Here is an 18955-nt window from a genome sequence, read left to right as displayed (position 1 = left end):
ATTGAATTGTGTACCCTCCTCCCAAAATTCCTGTGTTGAAGCTCTTACCTCCAATGTGACTGTGTTTGGAGATAGGGCCTGTAAGAGGTAATTAAGGCTAAATGACATCGTAAGAGCCAGGCCCTAATTCACTTTATAAGAAGAGGAAAAGAAAGCAGATCTCTCTCTCTCTCTGCACACACAGAGGATATACTCCATGTGAGGATACAGCAAGAAGGCAGCCATCTACAAGCCAGGAATAGAGGCTTCACTAGAAACCAAACCTGATAGGAACTTGAGCTAAATTCTGGCTTCCAAAACTGTAGAAAATGTTTAAGCCATTGAGTCTGTGGTGTTGTGTTATGGTGGTCCTAACAGACTAACACAGGTAGAATTACAGTGATACCTAAAATATTTCTGAAAGGTTTGCTTTATTTATGCCTTATATCAAAACAGTATACTGTACTATAATTAATTATAATGTACAATATACTTGAAAGTTGTTGAGAGTAAATCTTTTTTTTTTGTTTTTTGTTTTGTCTTTTTGCCTTTTCTAGGGCTGCTCCTGCAGCATATGGAGGTTCCCAGGCTAAGGGTCTAATCAGAGCTGTAGCTGATGGCCTATGGCAGAGCCACAGCAACGCGGGATCCGAGCAGTGTCTGCAACCTACACCATAGCTCACAGCAACACCGGATCCTTAACCCACTGAGCAAGGCCAGGGATCGAACCCTCAACCTCATGGTTCCTAGTCGGATTCGCTAACCACTGGGCCACGACGGGAACTCCAAGAGTAAATCTTAAATGTTATCAACATACATTACAAAATGGTAATTACAGGTGTGGACAGAAGTTTAAACTAACTTTATTATGGAAATCATTTTGCAGTGTAACCATGTATCATATAAGCACACTGCACACCTTAAGCTTATAGACGCTACATGTCAATATCCCAATAAAGCCAAGGAGAGTAAGAGTATGGTATGTGGTGGGCTGCTTCTTCTCTTTCAGCTCAATTAAAACGAATACTGTTGACACTTGAACATGGGTTTGAGCTGTATAGGTCCACTCATACACAGATTTTTTTCAATAGTGAATACTCCAGTGCTACAATCTGCAAATGCAGAACCACACATACAAAGAACTGCAAATATATGGAGGACCAACTATTAGTTATGTGTGGATTTCTGACTGCATGAAGAGTCGGCACCCTTAATCCTCAAATTCTTCAATGGCCAACAGTACATTCTTCAGAATATATACAGGCACAGAAAAAACTAGGTTTAAGTAAACAGTATGATGGTACATGCTCACCTGCTAGGTATAATGCCTTCACCTGAGGAGGCTGGAGTGCTTCAGAGAAGATGATAACAGACCCTAGCTGACCCTCCAGAGATGTGGGACAGCCCCATTCACTGTCTTGGGTTCCAGCTGATATCAATTTGGTAATCAATTTTGATTTTTCAACTGTTCCTCCCCAGGAGGCTGATGACAAAATTCCACCAAATGAGGTCCGATGAGGAGTAATGGGAGAAGAAAAAGGTGGGTCTGGGATTTGAGATGGTGGAGGAGTGGTGGTTCTTTGCCCAGCTGAACCAATGCAGCAAGAAATAAAAGGCTAAAAATTAAGAAACAAACAAACATAAAAAAACTACACATTTTAATTAAATGTCTATCCTATTTAAATGAAACAGTACATAAAATTAAGCAATATACTCAAATCAAACTAAAAGTTTTATTTTTAATATAATAAAATAATGTGGGCACATGTGTATACATATAAGACAACATTTCAGACCTGCTGGATTTGGATGCACTATTTTAATTCACTTTATACCCTTTTGTAAATTCTGTATTTTTAATGAGTGTATTTTTTTAATATTTTTTAAAAATTTACTATATTCTAAAATAGAGAAAGCAGGAGTTCCCTTCATGGTTCAGCAGAAACAGATCTGACTAGCATCCATGAGGATGCAGGTTCGATTCCCTGGCCTCGATCAGTGGGTTAAGGATTCGTGTCACCATGAGCTGTGGTGTAGGTCACAGATGCAGCTTGGATGTGGTATTGCTGTGGCTGTGGCGTAGGCCAGCAGCTACAGCTCTGATTCGACCCCTAGCCTGGGAACTCCATAGACCATGACTGCGGCCCTAAAAAGAAAAAAAAAAAGGAAAAAAAATTAAAAATAAAATAAAGCCACTTTTCTCCTTTGAAATTTATAAACATAAATTTACACTTCAGTATAATAATGCTAATTACAGGTTATCCTGAAGTGATCACAGAGATAAACAGCAACAAGAAATTACTGGAATCCTAGAAGGACTTGGGAAATAATTAGTCCATTCCATTATCTTCAGAAAAAGCCCTTTCAGGAGTTCCCGTCGTGGCTCAGTGGTTAGCAAATCTGACTAGGAACCATGAGGTGGTGGGTTCGATTCCTGGCCTTGCTCAGTGGGTTAAGGATCTGGCGTTGCAGTGAGCTATGGTGTAGGTTGCAGACGCGGCTGAGATCTGGCGCTGCTGTGGCTGTGGTGTAGGCCCGTGGCTACAGCTCCGACTGGACCCCTAGCCTGGGACCCTCCATATGCCTTGGGTACAGCCCTAGAAAAGACAAAAAAAAAAAAAAAAAAATACAGGTTCATCTGGAGTTCCCAGAATCTGACTAGTACCCATGAGGATGCGGCCTCGCTCAGTGGATTAAGGATCCCGCAATGCTGTGAGCTGTGGTGTGGGTCACTGTGGCAGCTCAGATCCTGTGTTGCTATGGCTGTGGCGAAGGATGGCAGCTATTGCTCTGATTCAACCTCTAGTCTGGGAACTTCCACACACCTTGGATGTGCCCTAAAAAAGAAAGAAAGTAAGACAGAAAGAAAAAGCCCTTTCAAAAATACCCAAAAATTCTGAAAGAACTTTTTACACTAATGTTCTTTAAGAATCACCTCAGTAAATAAGTTCTATTTTATACCTAACTACAATGTAGCGATTTAAGGTTCCTACATTATTGTTTCAAATTGAATGAAAAATTCAATGATGGAAAAAAGTCTACCGTAACAGTCTCTTTCATACACTTGGATAGCTTTAATAAATGACCCTTTGCCCTGTTTTTGTTCTATTCAGTTTCCTTGGCTTTCCTGTTATGAATCTTTTTTTTCAAAGCCTTTAATTATATTTGCTTCTTCCTTGAGCTGTTTTTCTTTATGTTTTATCTGACTTCATCTAATGATGACAGGCTAACAGAATTAAATATTAACTTAACAGACTGTAGTATGTAGAAAACAAAATTTATAGGAACATACTTCGAAGAAACAAAACTTTATACATTAAAGTGAAAAAATTTCAAGAGTTCTCAATCTACTGGTCCCATAAAGAGTAGGTTAGATATGCTTACTTCATTCATGGCAGGAAATCTAAGAGGGGCATAGACCTTCTGCTGTCCATTGTCATAGATATAGACAAGGCTCTGACCAAAGGGCCTTTTCCCAGGCATGTGAACAATGGTTATGTTGTGCTGGTAAAGTAAAATATATATTTTAAAAGGTAAAAATTACATTAAGGTTATGGAATGACAAATGTTTCACAGTATTACTATATAACTAGTTTGTATGAACAGTACAACAATAAGTTTAAGCATACTAAATGCTGATCAAAATGATGTTCTTAAATAACATTTGTATAGCACTGTAAAAGCACTTCTAACTATCCAGAAAATTTACACACAGTTGTAACAGAGTATTTTTTCTGCATTTTCCAAGTCTATGCATATTCTTTAGGATCAAATTTTCTGAGAAGCATTTTATTTTTTAAGAAAAGCAACAGAAATGCACTGTTATTAACAATTTCTGTTCTCATTTTAAATTGAAATTTAAGTATCAAATTTGACTCCAGAAAACTTGAAAGAAATCATAATATTTCACTTCAATTTTTAGTAGAAAAATGATAACTGCTAAATTGACAATTATGATGTTAAATGGTATTAACTTCATAGGCAAACTTCAACATGAATGGAACTTTGACTTATTAAAATCAATTGACTATCAAAAGGCTGATAACACATCTGATGTACACGTACCAAATATGTGTTTTTTAACAGAAAGAACAGAGGTTAAATGGGATGCCCTAAAACCTTACCCAGAGGGAATCACAGAAACTGTGGTCAGGAAGCATAACTGTTGCATATTCTCTTTTCGTGCACACTGCCACAACCAACGTACCTGAATGGGTAATAAAAGCTTCAAAACCCATGCCACTTCCTGTGAAAAAGCTAACAAAAAAATATATCATCAGAACTTTTGAAGTTAGTTGTACAGTTTTATTATCACTGGAACACACAAAACTATAACTTCATCATGAGTATCTGCATCCGACACACGGTGGCTTACATTCTATTGACACACAACATCAATACAAAGATGATTTTCAAATCTTTTTTGGGAGTTCCCACTGTGGTGCAGTAGATTAAAGATCTGGTGTTGTCTCTGCAGCAGCCTGAGTTCACTCCCCGGCCTTGAGCAATGGGAAAAGAATCTGGTGTTGCTGCAGCTGTGGTGTAGGTCCCAGCTGCAGCTCAGATTCAGTCCCAGGCCCAAGAACTTCCATATGCCTTGGGAGTGGCCAAACAAAAAATCTTTTCTGGGCATAAATGTTTTAATAAGTTATAAATGGTAGCCTTACAAGCAGAATGCCATTAGCAAACAATGTCAAAACTATAAACTTTCAAATATTCAAAATTCTTCCAAATAAGACTTAGAAAGCATGAATAAAAGTCTTAAAAAACCACAAGTGATATTAAAAATTATAATTACTGAAGAAACTAAGTTTGTATACACATAGGTTTCCTGCTCCGTCATATAAATATATAGTAGCATCATCAATAGAACAGAGAAATCACCATCCATTTTCAACTTTACTATTCCTTTTTTCTCTACTCTTATAATAAATAATTTTGAGAAGGAACTTTGTTTCCAAATTAGCTTCAGAACCTAACTAGGAAAATATCTGAGATATACAATTATTATTATGAAATCAACAAGCACTTTTTAACTGTATACACCCTAAGGAGGAGATGCTTCAGACAAACTGCTGTACATTTAAAAAGTAGATGTTTAGATTCCTACTGTAGTGCAGTGGGACTGGCAGTGTCACTGCAGAACCAGGACTCAGGTTCGATCCCTGGGCTGGGCATAGTGGGCTAAAGGATCTGGCATTGCTGCAGCTGAAGCATAGGTTTTAACTATGGCTTGGATCTGATCCCTAGCCTGGGAACTCCATATGTAGTGGGATGGCCAAAAAAGAGAAAGAAAGAAAGAAAGAAAGAAAGAAAGAAGAAAGAAAAGTAAAAAAAGAAAGAAAAAACAAAGTAGATGCTTAGAAAAGCAGTTTCCTGTTTAAGTATCACGGCATATATTATTACGACAGTATTCATTTATAGTCCATGACTTGTACCAGTACCTGTACAATTGTTTTCTTTTTCCTCCTTTGTTAGCACTGCCAAGAGTCAACTGATCCTGATCCAAGCAAAACCATGCATTGAAAGAAAAGGCAGACCCTGGCCATTTCTGTATGGAAGGCACAGAAATTCCTGCCATACTATGTGACAAATTAAAATATTGTAGTGCACTCTCTAGACTTTGTTTTCGGGCCATTGTCAGGATTGCTCGAGTTACAGGAGTGATATAAGGGTGAATATACTCAGGTTCATCCACTCTCAGCAATCTCAGTAGTTGACGGATTTCTTCTGAGCTCACTGATTGACTCCCCAAGGAACCATGGAGTGCAATCAAGTTCTCAGCACAAGTTCGATGGAGGGAAGAATGGGAATCAAGAGTTTCGATGATTCTAATTCCCATGTTTGCATTGACACAAGTTGTTCGACTCTGCCTATTAATACAACAAATTCTTTTCAGCCAATCAGAGATGAAGATTTGTAGGTCATGGGATTCTATCTCTGGAAGCCACTGGATAAGAAGCAAGAGAGGCTGGACATTACTAATGCCCAAAATCCCAACTGAAGTGTGGTCACCCTCTACAGCCTGGAAAGCAATATGAAAGACAAGAGGTTAGTTATTATCTTTGACATGAAAATAATGGAACTTCTTTTAATAAAAGCTAAGAAACTCACCATATTCATAAGTTCTTTAAGCAATTCCAGTGGTGGCTGACCCAGGGATTTTAATACTTCAAACATATGCGTATAACCTATTCTTTCTTTAAATACTTCCTAGGGGAGAAGAAATCAATACATGGGAGCACAATCTCAAACACTGGATTTGTTAGAATATTAAAAAATGTTGAATAATACCAATGTAAATTAATTAATAATAATATTAAAAAGATTGTGAATTCAATATTTCTATTTTATTTATTTATTTATTTATTTATTTTGTCTTTTTTTTTGTCTTTTTTTGTCTTTTTTGTTGTTGTTGTTGTTGTTATTGTTGCTATTTCTTGGGCCGCTCCCGCGGCATATGGAGGTTCCCAGGCTAGGGGTTGAATCGGAGCTGTAGCCACTGGCCTACGCCAGAGCCACAGCAACGCGGGATCCGAGCCGCGTCTGCAACCTACACCACAGCTCACGGCAACGCCGGATCGTTAACCCACTGAACAAGGGCAGGGACCGAACCCGCAACCTCATGGTTCCTAGTCGGATTCGTTAACCACTGCGCCACGACGGGAACTCCCAATATTTCTATTTTATAAAGTCTGATGTCTTCATCTGAAATAGATTCCATAGACCTTCTGGAATACAACGCTACAATAACATACCAAAATGTAAAACAAATGGAATTAGCATAAATTGTACATCATAAAATTATTATTTTTCTTTACTTGATTTGTTATTAGTATAGTATTACTTGAAACAAAAATGGAGAAAAAATGAGACTTTGGGGATAAAAGGAGTCAAGCAGCCTCAAAGGACAAGATTAAAGACTCCTAGAAAAAAAAAATTAAAAAGGGAGTTTCTATTGCGGCTCAGTGGTAGCGAACCTGACCAGTATCCATGAGGATGCGGATTCAATCCCTGGCCTCACTCAGGTTAAGGATCCAGTGATGCCATGAGCTGTGGTGTAGGTCGCAGATGCAGCAGCTTGGGTCTTGCATTGCTGTGGCTGTGGTGTAGGCCAGCAGCTGCAGCTCCGACTGTACCCTTAGCCTGGGAACTTCCATAGCCCGTGGGTGTGGCCCTAAAAAGCAAAAACAAAAACAAAAACAAAAAGACTCCTGGCAATTTTTCAGTGGCCTGAAAAAAACTGGGTACGGTTTTCTTTTTGTTCTTCGTATTTAAATGGTCTGGATTATCTGGACCATTTAAGTTCAACTTGGTAAGCTTTAAGTCACATGTATTTTTGAACAAGTGGGCACTCAAAGCCATAAAAATAAACTATAAAGACAACCAAAAAAAACCTAGCAATATAATTTGGTCCAATAAGTGAAGCAAAAATACATGCATTCATAATAAAATCAAAAGATTTAAATAAAACAAGTATGATTAGTTGTTCTAGGGAAGGGAATTAGTTGGCTATAGGCCAGGAATAGGAAGAAAATCTTTTTTCAAAGCCATTTCAAAAGACAATCTTTCAAATTTTAAATCATGCAAGGCATTACATAATTTAAAAAAATTATACTTAGAAAAGACATGGACATCATTTCAGGTTTGAATTTCATGAAAGAGTATAGGCAATCCATTATATTCATAAACCAATTACTTAAAACTTTAAATAATTTTTTCCTTAAGAAACTATTTCAAATGGAGATTAGATTCCTGTGCCAGCCTGTAATAGTTACAAGAGCCTATTCACGAGGAATCTAACCATGAGTTATATATAGCAATATTTATAGGGCAAAGTTAGTCTCCTAACAAAGACCAATGGAAAGTAAGAAATACAACTGAAGGGATGGCTTAGAGAACAAGGAATAATTCATTCATTTCTGATACTAAAAAGTAAGGCAAGAAATATATTAGAGGTAGTGGATAAGAAGGTAAAATGATAAAAATAACAATAGACACTTATTAAGCATTTATCATGCGCCTGGCACTATGCACTATGCTTTCCATTTTCAACAGATGATGTCACTAATCCTTAAAAGTACTCAGTGGAAAAACTACGAGCACAAAATCAGCAAAAGTGGACTGCAGAGCAGAGTCAGTGGTGGTGAATGAAAAGGGAAAGAAAATCCTGAGGGTTAGTGACTACAAACAAAGAAGGAGAATTTCCGAGATCATCTGGAAAAACAAGTCCCAAATTGATAGCACTGTCACATGTGGAAAATGTTGATTCTAGGCAATCAAAAACTGACCAAATAGCAAAAGAGTAATTATTTTATTAACAAAGAAAAAATATGCTATAAAATTTAATTCTTTAACTGTACTAACCAAATAAATCACTTAAAATGATCATTTCAACACCAGTTCTCTTTCCATTCATTGACTATTGATGTAAATCCGTACAGCTTGCAGTCAGTCATCAATGTTTTAATCCCAAAGCAGTGCCCACAGGTATTTAAATTATCAGCAAAGTGATTTCTGAGCTACTTTGTGAACTATTTCATTTCATGGGTGAAACCATATGTATTATATATACTTTCACATATTACTTTGGGAGTTATATAGTAAAAACTGGTACATCTGGGATAACATTTTACAGGTTGAGGACATATGTTTTACCTTAGCAGCTGGAGATTTGTTCATTACTGCTGTCAAAGCCTGAATTGCTGATACAGCCAAACAATCCAACTGTCCCTGAAACACCTACGAGAGGGAAAAAAAGTGAAAAATTAACAGTTGTGTTCAAGATTCTTATTTTAAACAAGGAAACCTTTGTTCTGAAAACCTGAAAAAAATATTACTTAACATGCAATACATTCCTCTTCTAATGAAATGGATTTCTGAAACACTAAAACCTGTAAGAAAAGTTACATACTGGACAGAAAATAAGCCATGTATCAAGAAGGAAAAGGTTACATTCACTCATTACATTAAAATGCTTTGGGGGGAAAATCAAGCTTAATACATGCTTTTTATAAGTAATGGACAATCTCAAGAGGAAGGGAGGGAGGGTTAGCATTGGAAATTCTTAGATGTTTTAATTTTCCTTCAAAGATATACTTGATACTTCCTAGGTTAAAATTTCATTAGCGGGTATAATAAGAAGTCTAAAATAGTCTTGCCTACTTAGTTTCCAAATCCTGTATGATAAATGAAATGGTATCTGCAAACACCAATCAATCACACTTGCAAACAATAACGTACTTTTACTAAATAACGTATTTTTACTAAATACTAAAATACATCTATTTTTACTAAAAAATCACACTTGCAAACAATAACATTTTTACTAAATAACGTATTTTTACTAAGTACTAAAATACATCTATTTTTACTAAAAAATGCACAATTTGAGGCAGAAAATGAAATACGTATCTACAATCATTGTTATGTTTTTAAGGCGGCAACTTTACTGCCAAAAGCTGTAAGAAAAAATAAATACCAGCTCCATTTTGTCTATTTCTGTTTAAGCTTCATCATTAAGAAAAGATGTGTTCAATTTTAGGGCAGTGCATTCATAGCAAAAAAAACAAAAACAAACTAGATAATCAACAATACAAAAAAATTGAACCTGGATGTTCATCATGTATCATGAGACCTAGTCGACCATGAAAGCAGGGCATCAGGACTAGACAGTTGTAAAAGTTACCAGTTCCGAAAATCTGCTTTCGGGAATATATTACTATTACTTGTCACCCCACAGACAGAATTCTCTTTCCCTCCCACTAAAAATGATGTGAGTAAAGGGTGACTGATTAGATCTTTGTCATTTTAAACTAAACTCTACCACTTTCAGGTAAGTTATTTGGTATCTTGGTTTATGTTGATGTTTGTTTATTAAACATAAACACATTACATGTGTAATAAACATAGTATCATATGCATTAAACATTCTGCATACAGAATTTCATACAAACAAGAACTTTTCTAGACTTTATCAAAGAAGACTAGATATTACAGTACCTACAGTTATAATGTTTTATGAATCTACATAAGAAGACTTTAACAGAGACTAACGCTTATAGAGAAACCTGTAACGGTACTCTGTAATTGATATTTCACATCCAGAATAGAAAATAACAGATTATCATGTCTCTTTTTATACCACAGCTCTAATTAACCACCAGACAGTAAGATAATGTTAAGACTTCATGTAAGCTCTCTCATAACCATTTTGGGAAAGACAAATAATTTTTATAGGTAGTTTTTTCCAAACTAAATTACCTAGTATATTGTGAAAAGCAAGATAAATTCCATATTTCTGCCTTATACCCACGTAGAATTGAATTTTTAGAAAAGAAAAAAGTTAAATTTTATGCTAAACAAAGACTTAAAGAGTTCGGCATCTTCTTCCCTTCCTCCAAGATTTGGGTTGTCCATTGAATTATAATCATTATTTGTCAACAAGAAGCAAAGAATCAAGATATTAAAACTGATCGTACATATTCACAAACAAAGCCTAAGATCCCAAACACCACAATGCTTAGAAAAAGAAGTCCCCAAAATATGGAGTCACTGTCAAGTGGACAGCATTGAAACTGGGATCCCATTCCTGTACTTCTATCTCCTCAAACTGGAAAAAACACACACATACATAGATGGAATACTATTGGTCATTTATATCACTCGCCAAGATTTCAATATATTTATCTTTTAGATTCAAGCAATTGCTATTTTAAAATTTTTGAACAACTTTCAATTGTTTAAAACAGTTAGTGAAGAATAAGAATAGATAATGTCTGTACTTTATGATATAAGAAGAAAAGTACAGGAATAGGTGCTCCCATTGACTGATTTTGGACTTCAGCTGAAACAAGATGCAGGCTTTGTAGATACCTGGTCCTCATTCATTTCTGTCAGTAATTTGTTGGCAAGGTCTTTCTCGTTCTTGTCTGCCACCTTATTGTTAGCATTTAAAAATAGCTGTTAAAAACAGAGACAAGAATAATGGAGAAAGAACATTAAATTGTTACCTATAAGCACAGGTGAAGCTTAAATGGAATTCCATGTCTCTTGAAAATAAATCCAAGAATCCACTCATGAAGTATACCACTGTTAAACTGATAATTAACTATTCACTTTTTGGGTTACTAACATTAGTTCATATATTATATAATTAATTATTATTTATTTCTCTCTTGCAACTCAAAGTTACTAAAATAAGAAACAACAGCAATAATTAATTAGCATGAATACTTAGTTAATATTCCTAAATTCTTAAAGAATCAGCAGGGAATGATTAACAGAAAAGAAGGAAATTGTGGCGTTCCCATCATGGCACAGTGGAAACAAATCCGACTAGGAACCATGAGGTTGCGGGTTCGATCCCTGGCCTCGTTCAGTGGTTAAGGATCCAGCGTTGCCATGAGCTGTGGTGTAGGTCGCAGACACAGCTTGGATCTGGCATTGCTGTGGCTCTGGCGTAGGCCAGCAGCAACAGCTCTGATTAGATCCCTAGCCCGGGAATCTCCATATGCCATGGGTGAGGTCTAAAAAGACAAAAAAAAAAAAAAAAAAAAGGAAATTGCTATTGAGACAAACTAAAGATACTGTAGTAAATAATGTATAGTAAGGGTTCTACACCAAATAGCATTTATGAAATGCTATTCAATTAACTATAAAACAGGGTCTTTCTGGAAATATTTTTGAATATGCTAATGTGTACTTTGAGAAGGGAGGTCAATATGCAGCATTTCCCAAATTTACCTGACCACACATTTTATTAAAAATATTATAACAGTATTCTCCAAAATTATTGACCTGAACATAATTTATATTAGTTTGTACACTAGTAAGAGGAATTAGGATTATCTTTAACAAACATGGTGACTGCCCTTTTCTGAAAGAAATTAAAGAATCAAGTAGTTTAGTTCAATTAAATGAAAATCAGCATTCTCTACCCAGTTTGGGAAAAGAGAAAACTAATTCAAATGAGAGTGAAAATGGAGAGAAAGGTAGATTTACTAAAGGATTTATCAAAAGAATCCTAAGGAGGAAGTTCTTAGGAACTACTATCATTTCAGAAATCAAACAAAAATCCAGTAACATGCTGAAATAACGCAATAAAAAAATAAAATGGGTAGTAGTATGGTTTGATAAGATATGTAAGAGCACGAGTGAAGCTTAACCTAAAAATAAATTTGTGAACACAGTATAGGCTTTGAAATCAGAAACCTGGATTTTAATCTTGGTTTTGCTACTTTTTAACTGTCTGGTTTTAAGGAAAACTACTTAAATTTTCCAAGTATGATTTCTCAAAAATGAAAAGAATAATATCTCATGAAATAGGTGTGCAGCTTAAATGAGATAATCCATGCCAGTTTATGAGCTTAGAAACTGGCATATAACAAGGGTTAAATAAATGAAAGCTTGTATTATTACTATCAGCAAAGATTTTTATCTTATTTATTTATTTTTGTCTTTTTGCCTTTTCCAGGGCTGCTCCTTCGGCATATGGAGGTTCCCAGGCTAGGGGTCTAATTGGAGCTATAGCTGCCAGCCTACGCCAGAACCACAGCAACACAGGATCCGAGCCAAATCTGTGACCTACACCACAGCTCGTGGCAATGCCGGATCCTTAACCCACTGAGCAAGGCCAGGGATCGAACCCACAACCTCATGGTTCCTAGTCAGATTCAGTAACCACTGAGCCACGACAGGAACTCCCCAGCAAAGATTTTTAAAAAGTTAAGATTCCATGTTATCTAGTTGCAAGAACACAGGAATGCTCAAAATTGATGAAAATAAAAAATAAGTGGTCTTTCCAGAAAGCAATCCACATCAAGACTCTTTAAAACTTCTAACACTTTAGGAATTCCCGTAGTAACTCAGTGGTTAACGAACCTGACTAGCATCCATGAGGACACAGGTTCGATCCCTGGCCTCACTCAGTGGGTCAAGGATCTGGCGTTGCAGGGAGCTATGGTGTATGCCGCAGATGTGGCTTGGATCTGGCATTACTGTGGCTGTGGTGTAGGCCAGCGGCTATATCTCCAATCAGACCCCTAGGAACCTCCATATGCCGAGGGTGCGGCCCTAAAAGACAAAAATAACAAACGAAAAAAACCTTCTAACTCTTTAAATCAGCATTCATATTTCTAGAAATCTACTCAAAGAAACAGAAACTCACACTAAAATTTTACAACAGAAATGCTCACCTCTCCTTTGTTTACAATGGCAAAAAATTAGAGACCACTCAATATCTACATAGTAGAATACTTAAGTTATAGTTCATTCACAGATTGAAAAAGAAGTCCTCAAATTTTCTGGTCTCAGGACCCCTTAACACTTAAAAATTAAAAATTACTGAGTCCCTTCCTTATACATTGCTGGTGGAAAAACAGTGGTGCAACCACTTTCGGAAAAAAAAAATTACTGAGGACCTGAAAGAACTTTTACTTATGTGAGTTACATCAATCGATATTTACCATATCAGAAATTAAAATCAAAACATATTTAAAATATTTATGTATTTAAAATAACAATAAGTTCATTCCATGTTTACATAACATATTTAAGGAGAAATGTTGGAAACATATTTATGGAAAATATTTCTGAAATGGACCTTAGTGAGAATGGCACTGCTTTTACATTTTTGCAAATTTCTTTAAATGTCTGACTTAAGAGATGACAGATGAACTCTCATACTTGCTTTTGCATTTAGACTTTTATAATGCTGCTGTGACTAAAGTTTACTAAGAAAATCTAGCGTAGGGAGTTACTATTGAGGCTCAATGGGTTACAAACCCAACTAGTATCCACGAGGATGCAGGTTTAATCCCTGGCCCCACTCAGTGGGTGAAGGATCTGATGTTGCACTGGCTTCCCCTTCCGCCAGCAGCTGAGGTTCCCATTTGACCCCCTTAGCCTGGGAACTTCCATATGCCACAGGTTCAGCCCTAAAAAGCAGAAATAAAGAAAGGAAGAAAGGAAGGGAGAAAGGGAGAGAGGGAGGGAGAGAAGGAAGGAGAGAGGAAGAGAGAAAGAAAAGAAGGAAGGAAGGAAGGAAAGGAGAAAATCTAGCCTCAAACAAATTTTGTTAAGATTAGACTTTGCAGACTCCCTAAAACCATCTTGGAGATCTCATACTTTGTGAACTGCTGGGTTGAAATATTTGCAGTCATTAAATGCAATCTTTTGAAAAACATACGACGGCATATGGGAAGACTCATGATATATAATTAAGTGCAGAATAAAAAGGGAGTTCCTGTTGTGGTGCAGCAGAAACAAGTCTGTATCCATGAGGATGCGGGTTTGATCCCTGGCCTCGATTAGTGGTTCAGGGATCTGGTGTGTTGCCATGAGCTGTGGTGCAGGTCACAGATGAGGCTCAGATCCTGAGTCGCCATGGCTGTGGTGTAGGCTGGCAGCTGCAGCTCCAGTTTGACCCCTAGCCTGGGAACTTCCATATGCCATGGGGAAAAAAAAACCAGCAGAATAGAAAGTATTCATTGAATAGTGTTTCAATTTCGTAAAAGAAAATAATCCACATTAAAAATATATACACAAAGATTGTTATATACAGCTTGCCACAACTTAAGTACCAGTTGATAAGATTACAAGATTAACAAGATTTTTAATATATTTCTAATTTTTTTCCTCCAAAATCTCTATACCGGTTATAAATATTTCTCTAGAATTTAAATAAAAAATCTATTTTTTTGGTGTTCCCGTCGTGGCTCAGCAGTAATGAATCCGACTAGTATTCATGAGGACTTGGATTCAATCTCGGGCCTCATCCAGTGGGTTAAGGATCTGGTATTGCCGTGAGCTGTGGTGTAGGTCGCAGACTCAGCTCAGATATGGCATTGCTCTGGCTGTGGTGTAGGCCAGCAGCTACAGCTCTGATTTGACGCCCTAGCCTGGAAACTTCCATATGCTAGGGGTACGGCCCTTTAAAAAAAAAAAAAAAAAATCTATTTTTTAAAAAATGAAGAAGAATTTACTCAAGGTCATTAAGGCAATGTGTATGAATCCAGGCAAGTGTGACTAACAAAGTTAATCTTTAAACTATACCATTCTGTCTATTCACTCCTAACATTCTTCTCCAAAAAGCATCCCTCAGTTGTTCCCTTCTCATTCCTACTAAAACTGTCATGATGATAAAGTTTTTGTTGTAGTTGATTTTAAGTAGTAGATGTGGAGAAGAAAGAGAAGAAAATATATTAAAGAAGATGAATAAGACCACAATAGCAAAGTTTTCCAGAATCTTATGACAAGTCCTCAAATGGAACCTCACAAATTTACAATATGTGCAATGTCTATATTTAAAAAAAAAAAAATGCTTTCAACTAGCAAAATGCTAAAGTCAAAGAGTTCTGTTGTTTTTTTGTTTTTTTGGGTTTTTTTTGTTCTGTCTTTTTTAGGGCTGCACCTGCAGCATAAGGAGGTTTCCAGGCTAGAGGCTGAATGGGAGCTGTAGCTGCTGGCCTACACCACAGCCACAGCAATGCAGGATCCGAGCCACATTTGCAAACTACACCACAGCTCACGGCAACACTGGATCCTTAACTCACTGAGCAAGGCCAGGGATTGAACCCGAGTCCTGATTCGACCCCTGGTCTAGTCTGAGAACTCCCGTGTGCCATGGTTGTGGCCTTTTAAAAAAGGTGGAGAGAGGCATCTTGACTCTCCAGTGATAATTATTTATTTATTTATTTATTTATTTATTTTTGCTTTTTAGGGCCGCACCGGTGGCATATAAAGGTTCCCAGGCTAGGGGTCTAATCAGAGCTACAGCTGCCAGCCTAGGCCACAGCCACAGCAACACCAGATCCAAACCGTGTCTGTGACCTACACCACAGCTCACAGCAACACCAGATCTTTAATCCACTGAGGGAGGCCAGGGATCAAACCTGCAACCTCATGGTTCCTGGTCAGATTCGTTTCCACTGTGCCACAATGGGAACTTCACTAGTGGTAATTTGGTAGATTTGTTGACTTCATAAATATTCACTATGACTTACTTTATCAATATATTCTTTACTATTTTAAGCTATTTTTTAATAATTTTACTATAAGTTAAGCAACATAGTGACATAAATACTTTCAAGGCTACCCTACCTAATAGTGTGGAAAAATTTAAGGAACTGATATTAAAATTCTTATTCTGGAATATTCTCACAGAATCAGAATACCTAGTATTTTTCAACAGGGAAATCATGAAAGGAATACCTCAAACAGAAGGTAAAAGCTCTTTGAAGTAGTTTTCTTTTAAAGCTTCTTAAGAAACTCTCTAAAAAGGTTCTGGTACCATCATGAAATTCATGGACACATAATAATCAGAGGTAGTAGTTATTATGTACCCATACAAAAATCTGCTACAAGTATAAATTGGTAAAAAAAAAATTTTTTTAAATAATAAGCAAATTGGAAGTATATATCACAAACCTTAAGAGTATTTCAATTTTTCTACTTTTCTACACTTTCCACTTATTCATAAGTGATTTTTATACAATGTTCCATATTTTAAAAACTTATGCCCTTATACATAATAATTCTAGTAGAAACAGAATTCTATTTTATGAAACTGAAGAGTTACATAATCAAACAAAATTGGAAACAAATTAAGTATATAACAGTAGGGAACAGTTAAGTAAATTATGGTACATAGACTTAACATAATAATATGTAAATATTGAAATCATAACACATGAAAATGCTAATGAAATAATCTTAAATGAAACAAAAGCAAAAAATATATATGCATCAAATGCTCATACCAAATTTTAAAAAAGTATAAGAAAAAAGACTAAAACTCAACAACAAAAAAAGCTCAATGACCCAATTAAAAAATGCACCAAGGAGAGTCTTCTTGTGGCTCAGTGGGTTAAGCATCTAGCATCGTCATTGCAGAGGCTTAGGTCACTGCTGTGGTGCAGGTTTGATACCTGGCCTGGGAAATTCCACATGATGTGGGGGTAGCAAACAAACAAAAAAAACTGCACCAAGAATTTGAATAAATATTTCTCTAAAGATGATATACAAATGGCTAATAAGCACATGAAAAGATGCTCAGAATCATTAGTCATTAGAGAAAAGCAAATCAAACAACAATAAGATACCATACCTCATACCCATTAAGATAGCTATTATTAAAAAAAGAAACAAAAAAAAGGGGAAGATGAAAATAACAACCTATTGATGAGAATGTGGATAAACTGGAACACTGTATTACTGGTGGAAATGTAAAACAATAGGGTGGTTCCTCAAAAAATTAAAAATTTAATTACTATATGATCCAGCAAACCCACTTATGCATATATACTCAAAAGAATTTAAAGTACAGTCATGAAGACATAATTACATACTCATGTTCACAGCAACATTATTCACAAAAGCCAAAAGCTGGAATCTACACAAGGGTCCATTAACAGATGAATGATAAACAAAATGTGGTATATACAAACAATGAGATATTATTCAGTTTTAAAAAGGAAGGAAATTCTGCAGTATGCTACATGACATGAATGAATCTTGAGGACATCATGCTAAATGAAATAAGCCAGTCACAAAAAGACAAACACCTGTACAGCACAGAGAACTCTATCCCAATATTCTATGATGATCTATCTGGGAAAATACTCTAAAATGTGTGTACATGTATAACTGAATCACTTTATTGTACAGCAGAAAATATCACAACATTGCAAATCAAATATACTTCAATAAAACTTTCAAAAATAGGAGTTCCCGTCATGGCTCAGAGGAAAACAAATCTGACTAGTATCCATGAGGATGCAGGTTCGATCCCTGGCCTCACTCAGTAGGTTAAGGATCTGGCGTTGCAGTGAGCTATGGTGTAAGTCGCAGACACAAGCTGGATCTGGCACTGCTATGGCTGTGGTGTAGGCCGGCGGCTACAGCTCCGATTGGATGCCTAGCCTGGGAACCTCCATATGCCATGGGTGTAGCAGCCCTAAAAAGACAAAAGAAAAAAGAAGATAAAACACTGTATGATTCTACTTATATAAGGTACTCAGAGTAGCCAAACTCATAGAGACAGAAAAAAAAGGCGTTTCCACTGTAGCGACATGGAATCAGTGGCATCTTGGGAGCAGTGGAACACAGGTTCGATCCCTGGCCTGGCACAGTGGGTTGGGAATCCCATGTTGCCACAGCTGCAGCTTACATTGTGACTGTGGCTTAAATATGATCCCTGGAATGGGAATTCCATGTGCCACAGAGCAGCCAAAAAAGAAAAACAAACAAAATAAAAATCAGAGACAGAAAGGAGAGTCGTTGCCAGGGGCTGAGGGCAGAGGAGAATGTGGAGCTGTTTAATGGATATAGTTTCGGTTTTACGAGATCAAGAGTTATGAGGAATGGATGGTAGTAATGGTTGCAACAACAACGTGAATGAATTTAATACCACTGAACTGTACACTTAAAAATGATTAAGAAGGCAAATTTTATGTTATGTGTATTTTACCACAATAAAAAAAAAGGAAAAGAGTTTAGTTACAATAATATGCTCAGAATAGAATGAAAACATAAAGAAAACAATAGCTTCTTAAAATCAATAGTAAATAGTAGTGACAATAGAAAAATACCTTGCAGTTCTGTAGCAATCGTATGAGATGTTCAAAGCAATTACTGTTAAGAAAAATGGCCTGAAGAACAGGCCTATCTGTGCAGTCTAACATGGCTGTGATGGTATCTAGGAAAATAAAAACAAAATTGTTCATTTATAAAGTGGAAAATTTGGGATCACGGAAACATTTACTCTGGCCATATATTTACTTAAGGCTTTTCAGATGACAAAGAGATATATATTAATAGGAAATAATCAGGATGGGGAGTAGAAAAGAAAACCTATACCTACTATTTGATAAGAAAAGTGAAGATTTTTATACTTTATTTAAAATATTTAGTTTATATATGTATGAGTAATATATATTTCCCAGAGATATACTCAAATGTTCTTCCATTATATAAC

At 36.2% G+C, this 18955-nt stretch overlaps 1 protein-coding gene across 13 annotated transcripts in view; it reads right to left on the bottom strand.

The window, feature by feature from the left end:
- The window catches only part of NBEAL1 (neurobeachin like 1), a 170664-nt gene that overhangs the window by 93375 nt on the left and 58334 nt on the right, over window positions 1-18955 (bottom strand). For 7 of the 13 annotated variants that reach the window (XR_014828954.1, XM_084998428.1, XM_084998429.1 and 4 more), the window contains 7 exons: window positions 18570-18676; window positions 8638-8721; window positions 6094-6192; window positions 5424-6004; window positions 4104-4236; window positions 3364-3483; window positions 1292-1595 (listed from right to left, as the gene is read on the bottom strand). Coding sequence is in view for 12 of the 13 variants with exons in the window: in XM_084998428.1 (XP_084854554.1) it covers window positions 1292-1595; window positions 3364-3483; window positions 4104-4236; window positions 5424-6004; window positions 6094-6192; window positions 8638-8721; window positions 18570-18676 (1428 nt within the window). In the remaining variant the exon portion in view is untranslated. Of the gene's footprint in view, window positions 1-1291; window positions 1596-3363; window positions 3484-4103; window positions 4237-5423; window positions 6005-6093; window positions 6193-8637; window positions 8722-10854; window positions 10942-18569; window positions 18677-18955 lie in introns of all 13 variants that reach the window. The other 6 variants (XM_021075105.2, XM_021075106.2, XM_084998430.1 and 3 more) reach the window with 1 other exon arrangement.

The sequence above is a fragment of the Sus scrofa genome, chromosome 15, assembly GCF_054392235.1.
Source record: "Sus scrofa isolate SSC_HxYL_T2T_F1_AM1 chromosome 15, Sscrofa_HxYL_maternal_Yorkshire_Landrace_v2.0, whole genome shotgun sequence".
Lineage (NCBI taxonomy): Eukaryota > Metazoa > Chordata > Mammalia > Artiodactyla > Suidae > Sus > Sus scrofa.
This window is presented reverse-complemented; position numbering and strand designations above follow the sequence as displayed.